The 27,801-nt window shown below is 40.7% G+C and overlaps 1 protein-coding gene across 1 annotated transcript in view; it reads left to right on the top strand.

The window, feature by feature from the left end:
- TAFA2 (TAFA chemokine like family member 2) overlaps window positions 1-27,801 on the top strand; it is a 179,867-nt gene that overhangs the window by 121,706 nt on the left and 30,360 nt on the right. The window contains exon 2 of the mRNA XM_030215614.1: window positions 17,814-17,966. Coding sequence (XP_030071474.1) covers window positions 17,814-17,966 — 153 coding nt within the window. The remainder of the gene's footprint in view (window positions 1-17,813; window positions 17,967-27,801) is intronic.

Raw genomic sequence — 27,801 nt, 5'->3', positions numbered from 1 at the left:
TGCAGAATCTCTTGCATGTTTTTTCACTGACAAAATTATACCCTAACTCACTCTTTTGCTCCCCTATCAGTCGCTGGTCTTGTTTTAGGATCCACTCCACCATCCACACACGTGACACATGTTCATCCTCCCAACTTCAGACACAATTTTCTTTAAGTAAAGTCCTATCTACTGTGAACTCTACCTATTGTTCACTAGATCCTGTCCCCCCAGATTGGCTCAAGACACCTGAATTAGACTTACTCGCACCCCTACTAGCAATAATTAACCTAAGTCTCTCATCAGACCAGTTCCCAATCTCTGGAAAGCAGCTGTAGGTCCGTCCAATTTTGAAGAAACCTACCTTGACCCCTCAGTCCAATCTCTAACCTTTCCTTTGCATCAAAAGCAGTGGAAAAGATTGTCTTCCACCAATCCACCAACTGACTTCTTACTCTGACAAAATCTTAGCTCTCCCCCCCCCCCCCCCCGCCAATCAGGTTTCCACCAACATTTTAGTACCAAGACAGTCATAAAAGCACTCCTTAGTGACGTGCACTCCTACCTTGATAAATATAAGATAGTCGTAATCATTTCCCTAGACCTCTCTGCAGCATTTGAATTAGTGGATCACACTTTGCTACTCTCTTGTCTTTTCACACTTGGTATATCCAGTTCAGTCCTTTCATGGTTTGCTTCATTTTTAACAAACTGTTTCTTTAAAGTCACTACCAAGACCTCCTCTTCAACTGAGAAACCTCTCCATTGTGGGGTCCCCCAGGCTCTACTCTGCTATTTAACCTGTTCCTTAGCCCTCTGGCCACCCTAATTCAATCCTAAATGGCTGTTGGCCTACCGATTGGTGCTCAACACTGATAAAACTATAGCTTGTTGGCTCACAGGCTCTCACACCCCTTCTGCTTCTCCCATTATGCTCTTTACAGGGTCTTTTGCCCATCTGACATTTCTTCTGTCTCCAAGTACACCATCCTTCTTTGCTCTGCACCACTATTTGTCCTGTCCAGCATCTCCCTTCTATATCCCTTGTCCCTATCCTACCCCCCAAGTTCAGCATCTGCCATTTCTGTGTCCAAATCTCCCCCCTGTCAGCACAAGCCTACCTGGTCTCCTCATCTCCCCATTTTCTAGCATCTGCCATCCAGGTGTCCCCATCTCTCCCTTTTTCTAGCATTGCCCTGTGTCCCCATCTTCCCACATTTTCCAGCACTACCCCTGTGTTACCATTTTCTCCCTTTTCCAGTATTAGCTCTTTATCCCCATCTCACCACTTTTTCATCATTGTCCCCATATTATTATTAGCATTTGTATAGCACTACCAGACGCACGCAGCGCTGAACACCTGACACAGAGAGACAGTCCCTGCTCAATAGAGTTTACAATCTAAAGTAAGCCTGGAGTTAGCAGTGGAGGAGAAGGGGGACGACAAGAGAGACTTGTCCAGCGAGCAGAGATCACGGGGTGCCCCTCTTTGTCCCTATCTCCCCCCCCCCCCTTTTCAGTAGTGCCCCTGTGTCCCCATTTCTTCATTTTCTAGCACTGCCTCTTTGCGTTCCAATGTCCCTCTCCTCTCCTTGTCCAGTATCGACTCTGTGTCCTTCTCCCTCCCTGTCCAGTATTTACCCTTCTCTCTCCCAATGTTAACTTTCTTCCCTGTCTCTTTCAGCGCTCCCCATCCTCCTTCGGGCCACATATCTCCCTGGCCTGCTCCCACGGTCCATCCTCTGGCAGCTCCAAGGAGGTTTAATAGACAGAAGACATGGTGACATCAAAATGTTGAAACCAATTAGTCCAATCTCACTTTCCCCTTCCCCATGCAGCTGTCATTGCTGTACTCTCAAACCAAAGCAAGCAAACCTATGAGCTGCTTTATCCACGTTGTCACTCTTTATTGTTAAAAAAAATTCTTTATCCTCCGCCTTTTAAGACACTGCCTAACCTGCTGGATAGTGATGGCACAAGGAACGCAAGTTTGATCCAGTGAAGACTAACTCAAAATAACCTGTTTCTTAGCTGGGCCCTAGTATTATCATATTAAAAATGCAACCATGCCATGCCTCTGTGGCTATGTTCCACTAATGTTAAACAATTAACTGGATTTCTTGAAAGGATTATATAAACGTAGGATGCATGACTAGGGGCACAAACATACACTTATTTATGCAATATCACAATTCCTCATGTACAGTCACAAAACAACCTTTTAGGGCAGATAGTGTTCCTTTTATTATCGACCAGATAAAGGTAAGAGTTTTCAGTTTTGGCACAATATAAGTCATCACAAGAACAAAATATAAGAAAACCAGTGGACTGAATTAGGGGCTTATAGCCCATTTATGTTTAAACAAAAGAGATCTAAATGAAACAAAATATTTATTTTTATTTTGACTTATAAAACTATTTGCACCTGAAACACGTTCAACACAGAATAATCCTTTTGTGTATCTAAAAGGTAAACGTCTACAAAACAGATGAAGATGTGATTCTATCTGCCCCAATGAAAGGAGAGTTTAATTCTACTTCCATTTAATTTCAGTATATTCTGTCATCTTTATAACACCAGGCTTCCGAAGGCAGATTCTACAGTTAAGATGAACCCATCAGGAAACAGGATAGCCTCACTGAAATCTGGACATCTATATATATAAGAACAGTGAGGAAAAATGAGCACAAACTAGAGTTTAGAATTGCAGTTTCTACCAGCTACAATAATTTTTCAAGCTGTTTTAGTGATATTAATTGTTATTTATTTATTTTCTCCTTCACCTTTTAAGTTTGCTTGCTTTGTTTTGAGTGACCTGAAATGACGGCTGCGCGGGGGAGGACGGGGGGGGGGGGGAGAGTGGAAACAGATTAACCAAATGGGCTTCCTTGCTTACAGTGGACTAGATAGGCTCACTTCCACTCTGGTCTTCTCCATCCCCCCCACTGAGTTTTTAGAAAAAATGGCGCCCTATGCGCCTCTCCTGCCCGCTCTCCCCATCCGCGTGGTCACGTTTACTGCCCTGAAGCGCTGTTCTCCCTCTGGCACTGGCGATTCCCATAATCAGCCTTCTGCAAGCATCAGGGCCTCTCCTCAGGCACATCTCACCTCTGCGGAAAACAGGAAGTTGTATTAGAGTAGGCGGGACGCGCCTGAGAAGAGGCCCAGACGATTGCAGAAGGCTGACTTTGGGAATCGCTGGTGCCGGAGGGAGAATGGCACTTCAGGGCAGTAAAAGTGACCATGCGGGCTGCGGACGGGGAGAGGCGCATAGGAGCCATTTTTTCTAAAAATCTGGGGGAGCAACTGCTCCCCCTGCGCCCCCCCTAGCTACGCCACTGATGGGACCCACATGAGCATAGTTGGGGGGGCGAGGGGGCATTGACCCCTCCCTCACAACAAGCTGCCAGTTTGGCATTCCACCTCCCTCCCTACGGGATCCTGTACCTTTCTCTCCCTTCCCACTTCCTGCAGCACTGCACTTCTTCAGTCTTCTGTGCTGCCAGCAGCATTAGTGTCAGTGGGGTAAGCACATTTCTTTCAGTGGCCATCAGAAGCTTGCTGTCTGCTACAACTTCCTGTCACCACATAGGCAGGATGATGCAGACAGAAAGCATCCGGGGCTGCCGAAGGCAGTGTGCATACTTCATTGACACTGACAGCAGCCTGGAAGATTTAAGGAGTCCACGGAGCGGGAAGGGAGAGAAAGGTTCCGGATCCCATAGGGAAGGGGGATGAAATGCCAAATAGTAAAATATGCTATTCGATACAGCTCTCCTTTTTTTTTCTCTGTCTCTATATCCACCTATATATAATTTTTGCCCCTCATTTTCCCTCTCACCCTTTAATCTAGTTTCCATTTCACTTCTTATCTACCTACCAGTTTTTCCCATCTTCCTCTCATCCCCTCTCCAGCAATCCCATTGGCCCATCTGTCTTTTTCCCCAAGTTTCCTAGTTCCCTCCTCAGTCCCCAATTTCCATCTTTTTGTATTCGTATACTCTCCACTGTCTCTCATACCCTCACCAGCCCTAGCTCCATCCCTGTATCTCCTTCTTGATTCCAGGTCATTCTTGTAAACCAATATATTAACCAAATTAGCCAAATTAACTCTACAATTAAGAAAATGTTCCACTCAATGTGGAAACTTAAACGAGTGAAACCGTTCTTCCCGAGGGCAATATTTTGCACTTTGTTTCAATCGATGGTCCTAAGCCATGCCGACTACTGCAACGGAATCTATGCCGGATTCAAAGAAAACCTTATAAAAAAACTTCTACCCCTCAAAACACAGCAGCCAGACTTGTATTTGGAAGACCGCGATTCGATAAAGCCAAACCTCTTCGTGAAAAATTACATTGGCTACCAATCAAAGATCATATTACTTTTAAAATCTGTACCTTGGTCCATAAAATTATATATGGTGATGCCCCAGGATATATGCCTAACCTCATAGACCTGCCAACTAGAAACTCAATCAGATCATCACGTTTTTATTTAAATCTTTGCATTTATAATCTGCTTAACCATCAAGTTCAAGATGGAGAAGAATTATAGATTATAAACATGTACTTTCTCTGTCACTAGAGGGCTCACAATCTTGTTTTTTTTTCTTTTTACCTGAGGCAATAGAGGGTTAAGGGGGTCTTTTACATACCACAGGTTAAAATCCACTACTGCGGAGCATACTCATGCATCCTACAGTAGTTCTGTGTTCGGTGTGCGCTACCCACATCATACAAAATTGAAGATCTTTTTTAGTCTGGGTGTGTTTGGGGGCACCGTGTGCTAACCAATTAGCACATAGCGCAGGAACCCTTACTGCCTAGTAAATAGGTGATTGTAAAGGCTCCCATGTTAATGGCCATGCACTAATGGGAAAATCAGTTCATGGCTAACAATATAGAACATAAGAACGTAAGTATTGTCATACTGGGGCAGACAGAAGATCCATCATGCCCAGCATCCTGTTTCCAACAGTGGCCAATCCAGGTTACAAGTACCTGGCAAGATCCCAAAACAGTACAATGCATTTATGCTGCTTATCCTAGTAATAAGCAGTTGATTTTCCCCAAGTCCATTTTAATAATGACTTATGGACTTTTCTTTCAGGAACCTATCCAAATATCTTTTTAGCCCTGCTAAGCTAACTGCTTTTACTACATTCTTCGGCAACGAATTCCAGAGTTTAATTATACATTGCGTGAAGAAATATTTTCTCCAATTCATTTTAAATGTACTTCTTTGTAGCTTCATTGCATACCTCCTAGTCCTAGTATTTTTGGAAAGAGTAATCAAAGCGATTCATGTCTACCTGTTCCACTCCACTCATTATTTTAAAGACCTCTATCATATCTCCCTTCAGCCGTCTTTTCTCCAAGCTGAAGAACCCTAGCCGCTTTAGCCTTTCCTCATAGGGAAGTCGTCCCATCCCCTTTATCATTTTCGTTGCCCTTCTCTGTACCTTTTCTAATTCCACTATATCTTTTTTGAAATGCGGTGACCAGAAAATGGGAAATGTGGCCAATTTACAGCCACATTAAAAGTGGCCTCAGCATATAGAAACCCCCCATGCTACTGATAAGGCAGGCCATGTTTTAGCGCAGCTTATTAAAAGGCCCCCAGAATTTTTAACATTTCCTAGAATAAACACAATACTATATTTCTCAATTATAAGTTATAATTTCATTATTACAGTAACATTTCAAAGTACAGGTATGGGAGAATGCTCCCTTTTCTCCATACAAATGCAAATTAAGGAATTAGCTTTTGAAAAATATGTTTTGTTACTATTTTTGTCTCTAGAGCATGTTAAAGCATCCTAAATTCAATTGTTAGGTATATTTCAGATGTTTGTTGGTGCATACAGGTAATGTATTATATCTGTTTAGAAAGCATAATTCAGCATCTCCAGAGAGTCAGGCATGCTATGTAGAAATATTAAATAGGAGTGTATACCGACACAATTTCTGAATAAATGAGACATATCAGAATTGAAATAAAGTGCTGAAATCTAATGGAGAAAAAATGAAAAGGAAGTATTTCACAGTCTGACAATACATTTATTCTACATAATAGCTTCACTGTCAGGTTGCCAACACATTTCAGCAAGTTTGTCTTCATGTCTGTCTGTTTACCAATATTAATATCTGTGATAGTTCTTGTTGTGGCATGCTGCATAGAGTTGGTGGGTGAAAGGAAGCAACCTATGAACCACTAAGGGAGTCTTTTATGAAGCGGCAGGAAGCCCAATGTGGGCTTACTGCTTGCTAATCTGGAACAACCACCAGGCTACCGCAGTAGCCCGGCAATAGTTCCCATTCCCAGTGTGTGCCACAAAAATATTTTTATTTTTGTAGCACTAGTGTTTACCTGGTGGTAATCAGGAAATGCCACGTGCTGCCCGGTTACTGCCAGGTTAGCGCAGGAGCCCTTACCGCCACCTCAAAGAGTGGCGATAAGTACGCCCCCTCTGAAATGGCTGCCTAGCAAGTGGTTCACTTGCCACATGGCCATTTCTTTAAATAAAAAGACAGTTGTTTACCCTCTGTGGTAAAAAGGGGCCTCAGCATGCATCAAAAACATTTTACTGCAGCTTGGTAAGAGGACCCCTATGGGAGCAATGTTATAAAGAAAGCACCTTCATTTAGACACCAGATACATATGTATACCATTAGAATATTGGCATGTATACTCCTATCTATGCACATATGCATGTACCACAGGCTATAATTACAAACACTGAGTTTTCTAAAGTCTAGGGTGGGCTACTAATGGAGGCATCATTTCTCTCTTCCAGCCCTCCTCCCTGTGATAACCACCAGTTCTCTGTTTCTGCTTTCCTGCCTGTGATAATTATTTCTGTCCTCCAGGCCACCTCCCTGCGATAACCACCATTTCTCTTCTCCTGCTTCCTCCCTGTGATGACCATTTCTCTCCTTCAGCCCTCCTCTCTGCCATGACCATTTCTCTCTTCCACCCTTTCCCCCACGATAACCACCATTTATCTCTCCGTTCTACCCCCTGTAGTAACTGGCATTGCTCTGCTCCGCCCTCCACCACCCCGCAATGACTGGATTTCTCACCTCACCTTGAGGTTATGATGCTGGGCCTGTGCGTTGCCTTGAGCATCTGCAAATGCTTAAGGGAGGGTGGAGGATGGAGGGAAGCAATGCCGAGAAGGGGTGGGCAATTATTTAGGAATCCCGATTTGGTTTGAAGATCAATCTTTCCAGTGTTTTGGGGTTATTAAGCAGGAGAGTTGGCAAATATTGGAGGTAGGCATTTATTAGGGATGATTTGGAGGGACATTTTCAATATGACGACTAAGTCTAATTTTGGACATTTTGCACAAAATGTCCAAAATACAAATGGGAAAAAGGTCATTTTCAAAAAAAGAAAAAACGTCATTTCCTTTTATCTCTCAATGCTCAGAGAACAGTGCACAAAACAAAACCACCTTACAGCTGAAAAATAATGCTAGATTGGAGAAGGCATTAGAATGTTTGAAGAGAGGATTTCTCGTGATTCTCTTTTTAAAATCTGCCACATTTTATATAATTTGGAAGCAGAAGGAAGCCCGTGCAAGCTTCTTAGTGCTGGTAGTGAGAGATCAATGTGTGTAAGTCAGAGCAAACCCCAAAATGAAGCATACATTGGCGCCTGTTTCCTACATTTAAATATAAGCCTTCCAAGTAAAAAAAATGATTGAAGCATTTATATTTAGAGACGCAAAAAACACACACCAATATGTGCTTCACTTTTAGGTTTGCCAGGTGCATGCGCACAGGAGCTGAGTTTATGTAACATACAAATGGCATAGCTTTGCAACCAAACTCACCTATGAAAAACACCACACATGCGTCTCATGCGTCTAGTCCCCATATGTAAAGGAACTGTGATTGCATTTTTAAAAAATAGGTAATAAATTTAGAAATGTTTTTGTTTAGACATGAATGAAAAACAAAAAATAAATTCAAAACATATTTGGAAAAAACTAAATTCTAAAACATAATTGGAAATTTAAAAATAAATATTTATCTATTAAAAAAACAGAGAACCACATGCGGGCACATGATGTCATCAACAACACCATATACTATTATAACTAGATGACGCGTGAGGTCTGCTATGTTCGCACCAGGCAGGCAAGTGATCAGGCGATCTTCATGCCCACCAGCCACCCAGATATCTACATCTGTAATGATTGAATCACCAACTTTAACAGCTGTCCTAACCCTTCCCTCCTGGGCAGAAGCTCCTGGAGACATATCCTCAGTGTGTGAGGATGTTGCATCCCCTGGTGGGCAGGTCCTGGCTACAGGATTACTTCCTACTTCACCAGGGTAATGCTCTCCTTCTAGGAGGGGTTACCAGTCTTTGAGGGCTAAGAGCTCTTTGCATTGAGCACACACATATAACCTCTTGTCAACTGGAAGATAATAATACATGTAATTTTATGTATGTTTGTTTTGTTCACCGCTCTGGTGGGTTATAAATAATAAATCTAAATCTAAAGTCGTTTGGTTTAAAAGGCCCCTCTGTAAATTATAAAATTGCTTCCTAAGGGTGTGATTTTATAAAACCTTGCCTGGATATGAACTTAATATGTCACCTATAAAATAACCCTATGCAAAAGTATATGCAATGCCAAGAATGTGCATATCTTTATACAGCTTGGGTTCAGGGGCATATTTGAATGAATTCTGGGTGCTGCACTGCTCTGCTGGAATGTCTGTGTGGCCAGTCTGCTAAGCATGCTGCCTCCTCCTATATCCCAATGGCTTGATTTTGTGCATTTTTCACTTGGACCTTTTTATTTCGAAAATGGTCACAAAAGAAAAATGCACAGGGCACAAAACGTCTAAAAACATCTAAGAAAATGGCCATTTTTGAAACAAAGATAGACTTTTTTAGGTTTGAAAATGGCCATGTTCACCACTTGATGTTTGGATGTTTTCAGCAAAATGTTCAAAATCAGACATTTTATTGAAAATGTCCCTCCGTACATATGAAATATTGAAGGTATGTATAGTAAAAGTAGTATTACTTTCCAGGCACGGGACAATATTCTCTTGAAAGAAGAACAAAGATTGAATTTTGAAACAGGATAGCCATAATAGGATAGGTGGTGTCATTTTTATTACTTTTTTCTTTTATTAAGCATACATTTTTGTCTGTTATTATAATTTATATGTTGTAGATTTGATTCCGAAAGACATAAAGGGGAGAATTCTATAAATGGTGCTTAAAATTGATCACCAGAAAGGATTGTTGCTAAGTGCTAAACTATAAAGGGTGCATATCCTTTATAGAATAGTGGTTAGCACCGGTTTCTGCACGCAACTAGACACCATATTTATGCCTGCTGAAACCTGCTGTAAATCCTGGCACCCGAGCAGTGTTTTGAAACTTTCATGATCCACGCATGCCACTCTCATGGCCATGCCCCCTTTTGGGTTGCACGCTATATAATTTAGGCACTTAGGGGTCCTTTTACTAAGCCGCGTAAGCATCTACGTGCACCCAACGCATGCCAAAATGGAATTACCACCCGACTGTGGCCCTTGCGGTAATTTCATTTTTGGCACGCGTCTGAAAAATATTTTTTATTTTCGGGTGCGTGTAAAGGACGCGCTAAGTGGCGTTTGGTGCGCATTGGTAATTACCGCCCGGTTACCATGTGAGTTTTTACCGCTAGGTCAACAGCTGTCGGGAAGGTCTCAGACCCAAAATGGACACAAAGCAATTTACATGTTGCCACACGTCCATTTTTGACAAAAATTTAAAAAGGCTTTTTTTTTGCAGGCACACTAAAAAATGGATTGGCACATGCCCAAAACCCGCACCTACATTACTGCAAGCCTTTGTAAAAAGACCCCTCAGTGTTAGAAAAGTATACAGCCAGATGCACGCACAAATCCTAATTGGTGCCATTTTATGTCAATTAAGTTGTGCGTGCAACTCGGAAGCACATCAAAATCTGGGTGCTATGTATAGAATCCATGGAAAGTTTAACCATTGGCTTTTAAACTATCATCATCTATTTTTGTGTTTGATATTTTTATGTACGTACATGATATAGTCATGTTGAGTTAGGTGACTAGTGTTTGCGTGTTATGATTAGCTTTTACTTTTCTAATAAATTTGCTTATTTGTAATATTGAAACAGAAATCTGTCCTTTTTTCTGTTGTTTCAGTGGGCTATCACTTGTCTTTTGCTTGTTGCATATTTCCCTGCAAGTGAGTTTTTCTTTTCTTTTCCAGTCTTTGTTCTTTTTAATTAGTTAAACTTTTTGTTAAAAAAAATGAATTCTGATAAATTATGAAGATTATTAGCATTGGAAAAAAAGTATAAAACAAGTTACATTCAGAAGGCAATTTTGAAAGCCCAGAGGGATTTTGCAAATCCACGAGGACATTGTCTCCTCCTAAGGGAGTTTCCTTTAGAAAATATGAGGACTGCTGTAATGCAAATACATTAATACCTGACAGCTTGCTTTGCAGCAGAGACAGAGGGGCATTTTTGATATGACGTCTAAGTCCAACTTTGGAAGTTTTGCAAAAAACGTCCAAAATCTGAATAGGAAAGAAGGTCATTTTCAAAAAAGAAAAACGTCTCTCTTTTGTTTTTGAAAATACTGTTTTTAACAGGGTTTTGTGATTTAGATGCTTTGTTTTTTGGTTCATTTTCAAACAAAAAACGTCCAAGTGCAAAACAGAAAAATCAAGCCATTGGGATGTAGGAGCAGCCAGCATTTTTAGTAGACTGGTCCCCCAGACATCCCTGGAAAGTAATTATAGGGCACCCTAGGGAGCACTGCAGCGGACTTCATTAAATTCACCCAGGTACACATCTCACCACTTTTCCCTTATCTTGTCTGCTATGCCCCCTAAAACCCACCGAAAACCCACTATGCCTTAAATATATACCACTACCATAGCCCTTACGGGTGAAGGGGGCACCTCTATGTGGGCACAGTGAGTTTCTGGTGAGTTTTGGAGGGCTCACAGTTTCCTCCACAAGTGTAACAGATTGGGGGAGGTATGGGCCTGGGTCCATCTCTCTGCAATGCACTTCACCCACCACTAGACTATTCCAGGGAACTGCATGCTGTTCTAATGGACCTGAGTATAATATCTGAGGTTGGCATGGAAGCTGGCAAGTAATGTTTTTAATCACATTTTTGGCAGGTGGGAGGGAATTAGTGATCACTGGAGGAGTAAAGGAAAGTCACTCCTGATTCCCTCCAGTGGTCATCTGGTCATTTAGGGCACCTTTTTTGCTTTATTCGTTATAGAAACAGGTCTAGCTCAAAACATCTTACTGTTAGTCTTTGACGGTTTTGTTATGTTCCATTATGGCTGAAAAAAACGTCAGGAATGCTCAAATCCCACCCTTAACATGCCCCTGACACACACCCTTGTGATTTGAACGCACTTATGACGGATTTCATAGAAAAACAGCTAAAATTGGTTTTGAAAATACCAATTTGGATGTTTTTGTGAGAAAAATGTCCAAGTGCAGATTTATGCCACTTTTGGGACTTTTTTCTCTTTTGAAAATGAGCCCAATAGTCTGTGGCAAAATGAAATCCCCCATGTTTCCAGTTTCCTTCTTACCCCAGACCCAACTTTCTTTTCTTGGTCAATAAAAATAACTGCCCTGTTAGGGATGTATTTATCAACATGGGCTACTGCTAAGACATGTTATTTTACCATTAACTTGCACTATTTTAGCACAGGTCCCATATTATGCAATAAGACCCACAGTATTTACTAATAACAGGGATTAATGGTAAAATTACACATCTTAATAGTAGCATATGTTGATGACTTTCCTCCCTAATCACAACATTTTTGCCAGCAGAGGGAAAAGCAGCTAATCTCCATTTTACACCAAGATACAACTTTCTGAAAATAGTCCTCTTTACTGCAACATTCATTAATTTCAATTCAAAAGCTATTTAATATCTTTCTAAGCCTGGAAATTAAGATTTAATTGCTCCTTCCACAAACGAGAGACACAACATGGTCTAACCACCCAGTTGACTTTCTATCACCTCTCTTTTTCCACCCCCCCCCTTTCTTTCTCCACTACCACATCTATTTCTGATGAAATAAAACAAGATATGGCATAGTTTAAGCAAAGATAACTGTGTTCTATTCATAAAATATATTCTACTGTGATTTTTTTTAATTAAGCCAAACTTTGTTTTGAAAAGAGATATAATTTTGGTAATTTATGACGCGTACTAACATTGATGTTTAGAAAAAAAATGCAAACAGCCTATAAAACAAATTACATTTAATTGTTGAATCATTAATTTCAATAAAACTGCTATAAAGAAGAATTGAAACTCCATTCTAAAACTGGAAATTAAGATTAGAAGCATCTTTCACAGAAGGCAAACATTTATCTAGAGTGCTGTAGTTCTTGCATTAAAAAATCTACTGGCAATTTGGCTTGTTCATGTCTATACCCATGCTTTTTGGTCTGTATCATAGTTTAATAATTTTTAAATGTTTTTTTTTCATCATAATATTAAAATAAGTTAACATACCAAGGGGTCTTTTACTGATGATTAATGCATGATACCTGCCACAGGACCCTTTTTATTCCTATGCACTGATTGATATTAAAGGACCCCCGTCCCCAAGATAGTAACATAAGGGTATATATTCAACCGATTGTGCTCAGTTTTTTTATGGCTAATGCCGGCATTATCCCAGAAATTCAATGCCAGGGTCATGTCCAGGTTCTAGCATTGAATTTCTGGATATATGCAGGCATCAAAATCATAGCCAGTTAAGTGCGATATTCAGCACTTAAGCGGCTATGGTGATCCACATAAAGATAGGACTATTTTTTATGCGGTCCTATTTATATGGTTTTCCTAACCACAAGTGCTGACTCCGGCCCAGAAACACCCACAAAATAGCCTTTTTTTCAGCTTAGCTGCTAACCGGGCATTTCCAGCAGCATTGTCTGGCTAAGTTCTAGTGCCACTGATTGTACTCGTTTAGCCCCAGACAAGCAACTTATATGACCAGAAGCCATTTCTGGCCATTTAAATCACTTTAAATATCTACCCCGTGGCATATTGACGACCTCCAAAGTACTAAAGGTAACACACAAGTAGATAGCATATTAAGGTCTCTATATACTAAGCCGCGCTATAGGCGCATTATCATTTTTAGCACACACAAAAAAGTAGTGCGCGCTAATGTTAGAGACTCCCATAGGAATACATTGGTGTTTCTAGCATTAGTGTGTGCTAATTTTTAGCATGCGCTAAAAACGCTAGCGCACCTTAGTAAACAGGGCCCTAATTTTTTTTCTTATATCCTTAAGTGATAATTGAAATTACATAAAGTTAAACTGCTCAGCAACAGTTGACATTTCTGTAGTAAAATATTTTCATTTTTATTGTTGCTTTAACTGAGAGCTTCCACACCCAGCTCTTATGTATGTGCTAAATAACGATTAATCTAAACTAGATATGCACTGTACGATATGGATGTATATTTATATAGAAACAAAATGAAAATAGAAACAGGATTTTTGTTCTTTTCATTTTGTTTCAATTAAATAAAAAAAAGAACCTAGAGCAAAATTAATTTTTTGCTTTGTTTAGTTTTTGACACATGTAAGAACTCATTTTAGGAAGACTTTTATGTGAGTAATTTAGGTACACACATGCAGAATACATGGGCACATGTATTTTATAAAGAATACACATTAAGGGCTCGATTCTATATATGGTGCCTAAAAGACCTGCATGGAAAACATTTTCACCTAAGCATATTCTATAAGCGGCACCTAGAATTAGACGCGTAATATAGAATATGCTTAGTTGCAGGCTTATTTTCAAAAGAGAAGGGCGCTCATATTTCGACACAAATCGGAAGATGGGCGTTCTTCTCTCAGGGTTGTCCAATTTGGCATAATCGAAAGCCGATTTTGGGCGTCCCCAACTGCTTTCTGTCGCGGGAACGACCAAAGTTCCCGGGGGCGTGCTGGAGGCGTAGCGAAGGCGGGACTGGGGTGTGCCTAACATAGTAACAAGGTAGATGACGGCAGAAAAAGACCTGCATCCAGTCTGCCCAACAAGATAAATTCATATGTGCTACTTTTTATTTGTACCTGTTGTCTTCAGGGCACAGACCGTATAAGTCTGGCCAGCACTATCCCCGCCTCCCAACCACCAGCCCCGCCTCCCACCACCAGCTCTGGTACAGACCGTATAAGTCTGCCCAGCACTATCCCCGCCTCCCAACTACCAGTCCCACCTCCCACCACCAGCTCTGGCACAGACCGTATAAGTTTGCCCAGCACTATCCCCGCCTCCCAACCATTAGCCCCACCTCCCACCACCGGCTCTGCCACCTAAACTCAGCTAAGCTCCCAAGGATACATTCCTTCTGAACAGGATTCCTTTATGTTTATCCCACGCATGTTTGAATTCTGTTACCGATGGGCATCCTTGAGCGATAATGGAAAAAAGAAGGGTGTCCCTGATTAGCACTTGGCCGACTTTACATGGTCCATTTTTTCTTACGGCCAAGCCTCAAAAATGTGCCCGAACTGACCAGATGACTACCGGAGGGAATCGGGGATGATTTCCCCTGACTCCCCCAGTGGTGACTAACCCCCTCCCACCCTGAAAGAAAGAACTTTAAAACTTTTTTTGCCAGCCTCAAATATCATACTCAGGTCCATCACAGCAATATGCAGGTCCCTGGGGGGGGGGGGGGGGGGGGGGGGGTCAGCGGTGGCATAGCGAAGGCATGGGCGTCCTTCTTTCAAACATGTTGGACATCCTGAACTGCCCCTCCCACAGGTACAGCCAAATTTCAAGGGAGTGGAGGAGTGGCCTAGTGGTTAGAGCACTGGTCTTGTAATCCAGAGGTGGCCAGTTCAAATCCCACTGCTGTTACTTGTGATCCAAAATCCAAATAAATAAAGAAAGGGGGTGTCAGAGGCATAGCAAAGGCATGGATGTCCTTCTCACAGAAACATCCACATTTTGGACGTCCGCGAAGGACGTCCTTCACCCATAGTAAAAAAAAAAAAGACATCCACGACGAGCACTTGGACGTTTTTACCTGGACTTGTGTTTTTTTAAGCTTGTAGACAGTTATTATACACACAGCTTGTCTGCATGTATGAAGCCATCTTTGGCCTGTGCAGAGCAGCCAAGCATAACGCGCGGAATTAACATATACGTAACGCGTGGAATTAACAAATTAACAAAGGTGCATGCATAAATTGGGCACTTGACCAATTTAACACATACTACTTGCCATGCCTTATATAGAATTTGAGGTAAATCACAATTCTGACCATGCTCCACCAAATAACTCTCTCTGAACAAGTCTATACCCAAGTCACATACATGTTCTTGTCACTGTCAAACTTGTATGTGGGGAAAATGTTATAAATGATATAAATCCTTTATAAAATTACCCCCATAGTGCCCTTACATCCATTTATGCCTCCCTTGGAGTAGGCTAAGTTTGTGTGTTTGCATTTGCATACATTTGCCTGTGTTCTGGGTGCTTATTATATAACGACACATGGGGGGGGGGGCAATTCATCAAGCAGTATTAGGGCCTTCACACGGACGTTAAAGCCATAACACGTGTTAAGGGAATTAACATATGCTAAATGCTAAGAAGCCTGCAGGTATAAGGTGGTGTTTTTAACATTTAGTGCGTGCTAATTCTCTTAATGCGCATTAAGGCCCTAACACTGAATTCCCCCCATAGGAGTCCTTTCATAGCTGTGGTAAAAAGTGGCCTTAGTGAACCATTATGTAGGTTTTTCCTTTGCGCTAAGGTCATATTTACTGCAGCCATAAACTGGCCAATTTTCTATTTTTTTGTATTAATGGCTATATGCTAATGTTGCCAATAGAATGTGGTCATTTTTCAAAATGACCATGTGAACACTTACCGCCACCTATTTTGTAGGCGGTAAGGACTCACACAGTATTCTTGCACTAACTGGTTAGCACAGGAATGCCTATTCTCCAACCTCAGACATGCCCTCTATCAAAAAAGAATATTTTTTTAGCATGTGGTTACTTTGTGATAATTTGTATACCATTTTAAGCTGCGTTTAGCGTAAGTCAGCAGCTTTGTGAAAGGGCCCCTTCAGCCCAAAATAGCTCACTATTTTTATTTTTTCAGCACTTTGTTATAAAATTGGCCTCCTTGAGAGGTAATAACTAAACTGTGGTAAAATGCACAATCTGTCCATAAGCTAATTTACCACAGAGATCACTAACCAGTGGCACTTCTAAAGTTAGTGACTTGTACGATAAATAGAAATTTGAATTGTTGCAGTCAAGAGGATCAGACATTTTTGGCTGTAGCAACACAAAGACTGTGGACCCAGAGTTGGGCCTGTTATCTTTTAAAGGGGCTAGTGGAAGATACAATTCAACCCCCACTCTAGCATTCCCATATTTGTCAGCTTGATTCCTAATGCTTGTCCTGCAAGACTACTGTAGGTAGATTTGAGTATAAAATTTGAATTCAGACACTGATGGGTCAGAAGCAACTGGAGCTCACTCTTGTCTACCAATTAGTTGCCAGGGAAACCCCAGTAAGTATATGAAGAGATCATAAGAACTGGAAGCTGTTTAGAAGGGACGGTTTAGAGGTAAAGGTGCTCATAAAGGGATATCAGGGCAGGAGGTTAAATAACTCTACCATCGTCTCCTTTAAGAGTCCCCATGGACATCGGGCTATGTGTTAGTGGGCTGATGCTTCTGAGGAGGAAAGATAATATCTTATGGTAAGAATACTAGGAGGTAACTTTAAAACAATCCAGGAATGCAAGACCTTTGAAGTTAAGATGGTGAAATATTTGGACACCTACCCAACATGATTTAATAAAGATCTGGGTTTCCTATCACATTATAAACCATAAAGTTATACTGCTTTGTCACCTTCTGATTACTCCTGTCTTTCCCTGTTTCTCATGTCTTCCCAAATATCACCCTTACCTTTCCCTTGAGATTGACATTGGGATGCTTTTTGATAGTGTTATCTTTTGCTCATACCTGACCTGAAGAAGAAGATTCTGTCTTCAAAAGCTTATTAAAAATGTATTGTTAGTTCAATAAGGGGCCCTTTTACTAAAGCGCGGTAAGCGTGGTGATCCATTTCTGGTGCTTCAAAAATATTTTTAAATTTTTTGCACCAGTGGCTTACCTGGTTGTAATTGCTGCCCAGCTACCACTGGGTTAGCAAGGGAGCCCTTACTGCCTCCTAAATAGGTGGCAGTAAGGGCTTCCCCAGGACATGGCTATGCAGCAAGAGCTAACTTATCACATGGCCATTTCCTTTTTTTTTTTAAAGGCTTTTTACCTACTGTGGTAAATAAAAGGGGGCCTTGGTGCTGCAGGGGTCCTTTTACTGCAGTTTGGTAAAAGGGCATCTGAAAGAGGTATCGGTTTATTTTGTTTTGTTTTATTTCAGTTTATTACCTTTGAAGTAGACTAATGTAGCAATCATACTACTTTATCCTAAAATGCCTGAATTAGGCATGCCCAGCTTGATCAGCTCAGTTTCAATATCTAACTTCTTTATAAAATAGGAGGACCCCTATATGTGCTTATGCTATTTTTATTTGTTGTAACTCACCTGGAGGTGTATATTTATATCAGATAAAATATCTAAATAAACAAATACAATAGTTCTTCAATTTGTCATTTAATAAAAGTGTTTCCTCAGCATAGCCTTTTTAAACATGAATATATATATATATAGTACTAAACTTGCAGGAAAAATTACCTTTTTGTTTTGCTTCATCTTTATACAGCTCACCATGTTAAAACTGGAACCTGCGAAGTTGTGGCTCTTCACAGATGTTGTAATAAAAACAAGATAGAAGAAAGGTCACAAACAGTCAAATGTTCTTGCTTTCCAGGACAGGTGGCTGGGACCACACGTGCAGCCCCTTCTTGTGTTGATGGTGAGTTATCTTATAATTCTGTATTAAAACATGTTTTCCAGATTTTGCTTTCAACTTTTGACGTTTACATTTAAAACAAGTTTCTTGAAATGTCACACAATAATTAAACTCAATATATAGAATTATTTATTTTGGATTTAGCCCATACTTTTTCAGTAGTGGCTCAAGGCAATTTGCATTCAGGTAAAGTAAGTATTTCACTGTGCCCAGAAGACTTACAGTCTAAGGGGCCAGTTTACTAAATGTTTTCTTTTTTTGTGTCTGACAGTGATTCCCAAACCTGACCTGGGGGCACCCTAGCTAGTCATGTTTTCAGGATATCCATGATGACTATTCATGAGAGAGATTTGCATGTATAAGACAGGTTTGGAAACAACTGGTCTATGGGAGAAATGCTTAGTAAACAGGACCCTAAATTTATACCTGAAGCGATAAAGCATTAAGGGGCCTTTTAGTAAAATGTACTAAGCAGTTAGCATGTGAATTAGCATGTACTGTTAGCAAACAAATACAGTAACGTTTTCAGCATTGACCATTCAGTTACTGCATGCTAAATGTATATCAAGTTAGGGGGTGGGAACTGGGTAGACAGTGGGTATGTACTACATAGAGCAGTTAGAGCATAGATTTTACTACATACTACCACTGCTGATATTAGCACAGTGCAGTTGCCCAATCCTGATGCACCTACCACATAATAAGTACATCAGCTTCACTTTAATCCCCTTACACCACATCATAACATACATTTTTTTTTTAGGTATTTCTTCTGATACAGAATATTAGTATAGAAGTGGTTGTTTTTTTGTAGTGACATTTGAATTCTACAGATTCCTTGTGTTAATGGATACTATCCTCCCATTTAACCATTTAACCAACCGGGAATGGCACTTAACCACCTATCCAGAGAGGGATAGCTGGTTATCCCTGCTGACTATCACCGGTTAGCGCCTAAGAGATAACTGGCTATATCGTGCAATGTAGCTGGCTATCCCCGAATATTCAATTCATATCCAGCTATTGTAAGTAGCCACTTCGGGGCCATTTAAATAGCTGGTATATCTTTAGCCGGTTTAAAGTTAACTGGCTATCTGTGAATATCGACATAGCAGGTTAATTTTAAACCGGCTAAAAATAAACCGGATGTTCAATGTTGATCACTGGAAATGGCCTAACATTGAATATATGGGCTGAATGCTGACCACAGGAGTTAGCCGGTCTCCCTCCTGCGGTCTGAATATTTTCCCATGAATATCTGGTGATGCCTTTTGGACTGTACAGTGCCCCGGCAGTATTTCAGCACTTCATTAATGAAGTTTTTTGTGATCTCTTCTATTCCTCTAATCCTGTGTTTTAGTGTACCTAGATGACATTCTAGTGGAGACATCTACTGGATGGTACTTCATATTCTTTCAACATAACTACCAACCACAAGAACTTGTTGTATTTACAGGAGGCCAAAAGGCTGAACCTTCTTTAGGCCAAGTGGTCTCTCTTTTTCTCCCACCTTTAGAGGAGAAAAATGCCCGAGCAGATGCCTTCTCCAGGTCCTTTGATTCTTCAGGAACCATCTCCGAACCCCAAACCATCATTTACCCTGCAAAGATTCTTGCTGTCTCCCAGATCACAGTACCTCCATGGAAAATGCTTGTTCCAAAACTATCAAGGGGGAGGGTCTTGTGGTGGGTAGGATCTGATGTATCTATAATGTCTTCCATGTGTCCCTACTTAAGCCAGTCATTCTATTGGGAGACGTACCTTGGGAACCTCCACCATCCAAATCAATGGTTGCAGCTGATTCAGAATTTGAGGTACAAGATATTGTGGACACTATGAGGATTAGGGGAGACTACACTATCTTCTTGCTTGGAAGGGCTTTGGACTTAAGGATGATACATGGGAACCTTCTGTCAATATTCATGCTCCTGTACTTAGATGTTTTATCAGTTCTATCCCCACATGCCCAAGGGACCGGGGAGGAGGCTTAGGTGAGGGGGTGTTGTCATGCCCTTCACCTGTTTTCAGAAGTCTTCCATAGTCTCCAGCAGCCTTCTGTGTCTAAGGAATCTCTGCTTCCTGGAAGTCTGCACTTCCTTTTTATAGCCCTGCAATACGGTGCTGACTGATGACATCATATCGTGCTTAGATATTTAAGGAAGTTTCCTACTGTCAGCCAGTGCCTTGGTAATAGGCTTCCTGGTGTTGTGCAGACTTCACTGTGTGTTGCCTTGTTCCAATGTTCCTGCCTGTTCTGGTGTTCCTGCCCTATTTTGCTCTGTTCTGGTGTTCCTGTCCTGCCTTGCTCCAGCATTCATGCCAGCCTGTTCCTACCCTGCTTGCTTCTGCATTCCTGTCAGCCTGTTCCACTTACTTGAAGACTCTGACCAGAGTGACTTAACTAGAGCCAGAACCAGATTTATGCATGAGTGACTTGAACTATGTTTATGTTTATTAACACACTTGATATGCCACCTTCTCAAATATAGATCAAAGCAGTTTCCAAAGTAGGCTAAGAAAAAGTCAGAGGAAAGGAATTCCTTTTAGGATAGGTCAAGCTATAGAATCTTGACAAGACAGGACTGCTGAAGAGAAGAGAAACCATTCCGGAGGAGTGGCCTAGTGGTTAGGGTGGTGGACTTTGGTCCTGAGGAACTGAGTTCGATTCCTGGCATAGGCAGCTCCTTGTGACTCTGGGCAAGTCACTTAACCCTCCATTGCCTGCTGCATAGAGCCTGCAATGAGTGGGAAAGCACAGGGTACAAATGTAATACAAATAAATAAATTGTTAATGTGACTGTTGCTATATTAAGCCTTGAGTCTGTGACAGAAACAGACTGCTATTTTGTTTGTTCAGAAATCAAGTTTCCTTTTGATTTACACTGCACCTTGACTGAGTCTGTGGGCTCCCAGTCTGTCCACCAGCCACGCCCCACAATCTAATATAAAACCTTTGTTTTTGTTTGTATTTATTACTATTAGATATGAAGAATCTGCTAGTAAGAGCTGGTTGAACATTGGAGTTTGATTGGGTTCAAGAGTGGGAACTATTTGGTTAGGATGGTGGAAGGATCTAGAGTGGGGTATATCCCTTGAAAGATGGCAGGGAAGGTGTTGGGGGGAGGGGGAGACAAGGGATGAGGATTTTATTGAAAGATGCTGGAGACAGTATTGGGGTGCAGCCAATTCATTCATGTACCGACTGCATTAGGGGGCAGGTTTATTTATGCATTGCCCTGAGGACTGGGTTGAGAAGCACTGGCCTAGATTTAGGAAGCAAATACGCACATAAATGCTTGTATTCTAGTAATTTTTGCATGTATATGAACATATCTGCATGTGAATGAACAGTTTCCAGCTACTTCTAAACACTGTTCTGTAAGTTCACACCAGTATTTGATGGCATATACTTTGCAGGTGGGAGTTCATGGGTACAGTCTAGCTACAGCATGGGTGAGCTGCATGATTGCATGCACAGATTATAAAATATTATAATCTATGCACATACTTTTACAACCTAGGTTTGAGAATTTATATCAACTGTATGGCACATGTAAGTACTCATTCCTAAAATATAGGTGCATAGTTGACTTGCTACGCTAATATTCTATATAAAATATACATATACATCTCTCTCTGTCTCTCTCTCTCGCTTTCTCATTCATATTTATTTATAGAAGGCTACTTTTCTTTACAAAATAGGTTCCAAATAGGTTACAAAATAGGTTCCAAATAGGTATGTCCTTGGTGCCTAAAAAAAGTGCACAGTTATAGAACTTACCCTTGTCATGTCTGCTTGCATTGGAGCTTTTGGGGAAGATGCTGACCATGCCCACCTCCCCCCCCCCCAAGTTATTACACAGGCTTTGCACTTACCTCACATTATTTTTGGCATGTAACATTTCAAATTAAACATACAGCTGGGAAGATAATTTTGAGCATACCATCATAGCTTTCAGGTTTGCAGATATTTGGTAGCCAAACTTTTGCTAGTTGATTTTTGAAGGGAAACTGCTCACAGAGTTTGCCTTATAAAGTACTCTGGCTGGTTGTCTTGCATCACTAAAATCAAAAATGTCTTACAACATATATATAGGATAAGCATTGTGCTAGCATTTCAAAATGAAGCTCCAGAGTGAATCTCATCTGGCTGTTTCTGGTCCTGCCCTCAGTTTTTTCCCTACAGAGTAGGGGTTCTTAACCCAGTCCTAGGGACACACCTAGCCGGTCAGGTTTTCAGGATACCCACAATGAATATGCATGAGATAGATTTGCATGCCCTACCTCCATTGTATGCAAATCTATGTCATGCATAATCCTTGTGGGTATCCTGAAAAACCGACTGGCTAGGTGTGTTCTGAGGACTGGGTTGAGAACACTTGCTATAAAGGAAAGGGGACTTCACTTGGAGTAAAAACCAGGGTTTGAAACCCAACTGATACTCCTTGTGAGCTGGGCAAACCACTTAACTATTTAAGGCCTCAGTGAATTTGTACTATGTAGACCCAATATAACTGCATTGTGTCTTCAGTGACCTGATGAAGAGAGGAAAACTCTCAAAACCTTATCAAGAAAGCAAGTTATTATATATATATATATATATATATATATATATATATATATATATATATATATATATATATATACACCCTTATTCCACATATCAAAATGGACTAACATGGCAACAGAAAATATATTTAAAAATGAGCCCCACACTGTTTTAACTTTACAAGCATTGATTGAGACATCTTACATTATAACCTTACATTAAGCAAGTATGGACAGAAAACCATGAAATGAATAGCCTATCCAAACGTTTATGAGTTACCACATTTACACACTGAAAACAAAAGAACTCAAGAAACACCTATTTGCATACTATAAAATACTCACAGAATAAGCTACATTTATAGACAACATAAACATTTAAGGAAAGCTGTTATAAATTAGACCAGAGAGCATTTTACCCAGCATTCTCAATCTGACAGTGGCTAGTCCAAGTCACAAATACCCAGCAGATCCCAAAAAGTAGATCTTTTGCTCAAAGCTCATTACCAGGGATGAGCAATAGCTCTTCCAAATCCACCTATCTAATCCAAATCTCTTTTAAATCCTGCAATTTTTTTATTTAACAATATTTACAACCCACACTATCTTAGAATCTAGGTGAATTACAGATAAAACATAAATGAGTACTTAAAAAGCATTTATTTCTTTTGTGGCTGAAAATGGACATGCATCCATTTGTGGTCTGAGACCTTACCGCCACCCATTGACTTGGTAAGATCTCACATGCTAACCGGGTGGTAAGCAACTAGCGCACTTAAACTGCCAATTATCGCCAGGTAAGCACCACGAGGTAGAAAACAGAAATATTTTCTACCACATGTTTTGGACACATGTAAAAAATGGAATTACTGCCCAGGGCACACAGTAGCTGGGTAGTAGTTCCAGTTTGGCACACGGATGCATGTAGGCGCCTACACACTTTAGTGGAAAGGCCCTAGAAAACCAGATATAGTGGTAACAGAGAAAAAAAACACCAGAACGGCATTGATTATAGAGGTGTCGGTCCCAAGCGATTGCTTAGTGAATCATGTGGAGAGAGGGAAGATCCTCAAGTCCCAAGAAATGCAGTCCAAGACCAAGAAAATGTGGAAGGCAGATAAAGAAATATTTCCCATCATTTTGGGTGCCACAGACAGTGCTGTATTTGAAAATCTATCTTAGGTAGTCAAAGAAGTCTATGTGGCTGCTGTACTGGATGGTTGTGGTGCCTGCACTAAAACAAACAGCTTTCTGGCATAGGGCCTGTATATAGAATAGGCTCCAGTAGGTAGGGAATTCAATTAAATTTTTCTTTTCTGTAGTTAGAAAAGTCACAACATCTATTAAATTAAATCCCTTAAAAAGTTAATCCAGAGTCTTGAGGTAGCCAGAGTCTTGCCTTTTTGAGTTATAAAGGTAGGGAGGTGCCACGCACAAATCCAGAATTACTGCCAGTTTACCGCATGTGCCCAGATAGTTGCCACCCCTAGCACGTACCATTTCCTTTGTAGCGCTAGCGCTTACCCGGCAGTAATTGGGTAGCACAGTGTTGCCCGGTTACAACCAGGTTAGCATGGGAGGCCTTGCTGCCACCTCAATGGGTGGCGGTAAGTGCTCCCCCCTGAAATGGCCATGCAGCAAGTAGTTTTCAAGCAAAAAAGACAGCCTTTTACCTGCTGCAGTAATAGGGGGCCTCAGCGTACATCAAAAACACACACTGAGGATAGTGCAGGTCCCTTTTACTGCAGCTTGGTAAAAGGACCCCTAGGTTTGGGAGTTAAACAATTACCTAAGCATCCAGAAGTTTTTCCTGAATCCAGGGTACCTACAAAACAAGAATAACAAAAAAAAAAAAAATCTGTTCTTTGGGAAGGTAGGTGTAAGGAAAGAAACACTGGTGTTAAGTTCTTGCATACCCTTTGCTTTTTTCTTCTTATCTGATTTTGTTCCTTTGTTGACAGTTGCTGAAATAATTTCCTGTGGCCTTGTTGAATTGTTGGCGCTGTTAATCTGAAAGTTTGATCAATATTTGGAATAACTCAGCTGAATTACTTAGAAATTGCTACAAAGATTGGGAAAACTACTGCTGTTCAGAATTAAAATGTGTTGTGCACAATCACATCTGAAATTTCCAAATAAAATTGTTGTTATTATGTGTGACTGGGCCATCAACAAAAAATCCTGAAAGTTAGCTTTATTTCCTCCACTTAATCCAGGATTCTGTGGACAGGGTTAATGATTTATACTGCTGTACTCAGGGTCAGAGTTGGGCTCTTGAGTTAGCCATGACTACGAACATCTTTTACCTCAGAGTCTAACTTCATCTGAAACAGAATAGATACAATATTTTGTTTTGAGATGAGATGACCAGAACTGCACAATACTCACAGTGTGGTCAATCAGGGACCTGTACAGAGGCATGATTAAATTATCAGTTTTGTTCTTATCCCTTTTTGAATAATTACTAACTTTCTATTTTCTTTTTTTTAGTAACTCTGGCATACTGGACTATTTCAATATAGGTTCCAAATTAACTCAAAGATCTTTTTTTGTGTAGTAACTCCTAACTCTTTGTCCACATTAAATGCCCAGTCTCCTAGTTCCACAAAATCATTCTGCAAATCTTCACAAGCTTCTGCCATTTTAATGACTAAATAATATTGTGGAACCTGCAATTGTCACTTGTCACGCTTGACTCAAGATTATTTGTCCTTCAAGAAGAACTTTGTCAAATGACTTCTGAAAATGCCAATACATTATAGTGGTTCTTTTAGAAGCCCTATTTTCCATCTGGACGTGCATAAACTTGCATTTTTGATGCTTATAATATATACACATTTATACCCCAATTTTAGAAAACAAGGATATACACATCTACATCATGAAGATGTGCATATGGCAAGGGGGCATATTCTGGGTGTGTTTTTGGTGGGATTATAATATACACATTCATTTTCCATTTCAGAAGGGGAATGTACCTTTATGTCCTTCAGGATCAATGTTGGAATTTACAGCTGCTCCTGGGGATGTCTAGCTTATTTGAAGATACTGATTTTATGCAGTGCTCTACAGGAGGAATTAATACCCATGAAATTTTGTACCCCCTCCTCCCTCCCATGCTGCCACATAGATGTGCATGTTCTGAACTGAAATATCAAATGAATGGAGTCTGAGTATACATCACAATGTTTAAATATTTATGAATATCTTTTCCTTTTTTTTCTCTTTCGAATGGAGGAAAATGAGCTCAGTATCCTTAACTCACTGGGAACCAGTGATTTATTAGGCTTCATTGTATATTTTCTTTCTCTCTTATTTTCTGTATTTGCTTTATTATTTCCTTATATTTTTTTAAACAATTCTTCCAAATATTTCTTCTAAAAAAATTGCTGAGTCTCAAAAATACTCTCATCAAATTTTCTTATATATAAGGGTGAATATCACATGTATCCCAACAAGCAGTAATAATGCGTAGCACTTACCTGAAACCCAACAGAGACCATCCATTTCACTTCACAACTTTATCAGGATTGCAGTGTGAAGATAAAGCACAATATTAGTGATTCAATGGATGATTATAAGTAATGCAGTAACAGCTTTGTGTGGCTAATTGAATACCATTTTTGAATCATATGGATGTCTCAAAAGGCTGAAAGGGATGTCCATGTGTGTGATATGTCCAAATCCTGATTTTTCAAAGGCAAAATAGGAATGTACAGCATGGCAGTACACCCAAATAGCAAGGGGGCATATTCTGGAAGTGTTTTGAGCGGGACTGGGGGGGGGGGGGGGGCTGAAATCTGGATATCCAACAGTGATTATCGAAGGGGAAGAAATGCCCATGTCTTAAAAAAAAAACAACATCCAGGTTACAGAAAGGAGCTCTGATTGAGAAGCTGTCCACTGGAGGGATTAAGGCATGACAACTCCTTAACCCCCTAGTGGTTGCTGACCCCTCTCTTCCCCCTGAAAGTGAAACCAGGAGGGAGTGCCAAACTTTATGACAGCTTCTGATATTATGGGCATTCTTAACAGAGCAGGGAGCAGGTCTGAGTAGTAGCCAATACAGTGGCCTGTAAGCTAAGGGATACAGGTTCAAATCCCACTTCGACTCCTTTTTTTTTAAATTGTGAACCCTTCAGAAACAGAAAATTACCTACTGTACCTAAATATATAAGATACCTGCAAGTCTAAAGGTTATTGAAGTGGCTTACATTCAGGTATAGTAGGCAATTTTCTGATTCTGAAGGGCTCACAATTATTAAAACAAAGAGGCACAGTGGGATTTGAATCTGTGTCCCTTGGTTTACATTCTACTGCACTAACCATTTGGCTGACCCTCTGCTATACTTGGATGTCTGTGTGGCCATTTTCCAAGAATGCTGCTATGCATGGATTCAATCAAGGGAAGTCTTGCCTCATCAATTTGCTTCATTTCTTTGAAGGCATGAATAAATATGTTGATAACGGTGAGCCGTTTAATGTAATGTATATAGATTTTCAGGATGCTATTGACAGAATTCCTCATGAGAGACACTTGAGAAAATTAAAGTCAAGGGATAGGAGGTAATGTTTTGTTGTGGATTAGGAACTGGTAATTGGACAGAAAACACAGGGCAGGATTAAATGGCCATTTTTCTAAGTGGAGGAGGGTGGATAGTGGAGTACTATTTAGCAAATTTAGGACATTGGAAGACAGGGCATCCAAATGACAGATGACATTTAATGTGGACAAATGCAAAGTGATGCTCATTGGGAAGAATAATACAAATCATAGTTACCTGATGCTAGGGTGCACCTTGGGAGTCAGCACCCAAGAAAAGATCTAGGTGTCATGGTAGACAATACGCTGAAATTTTCTGCCCAGTGTGGGAAGGCAGCCGAAAAAGCAAACAGGATGCTAGGAATTATTAGGAAAGGGATAGTAAATAAGACCAAGAATCCTATAGAGGGGCATAATCGAACGTCGCCAGCGATCTATGTTGGCGGTGGCGCTACAGCTGACCGGAACCATATTATCGAAAAAGATGGCAGGTCATTTTTTTTTGATAATATGGTTTAGCCTGGCCAAATGCCTTGGAGTTCGCCAGGTTTGAGATGGCCGGGTTTGTTTTTCAGCGATAATGGAAAAAAATGCCGGCCATCTCCAACCCAGAGAAATCCAAGGCATTTAGTCGTGGGAGGAGCCAGCATTTGTAGCGCACTGGTCCCCCTGACATGCCAGGACACCAGCTGGGCACCCTCGAGGTCAGTGCGGTGGACTTCAGACAACGCTCCCACATGCATAGCT

Source organism: Microcaecilia unicolor, chromosome 10 (genome assembly GCF_901765095.1).
Source record: "Microcaecilia unicolor chromosome 10, aMicUni1.1, whole genome shotgun sequence".
NCBI classification, from domain to species: Eukaryota; Metazoa; Chordata; class Amphibia; order Gymnophiona; family Siphonopidae; genus Microcaecilia; species Microcaecilia unicolor.
The sequence above is the reverse complement of the archived record's forward strand: the minus strand, read 5'-3'. Positions and strand labels throughout refer to the sequence as shown.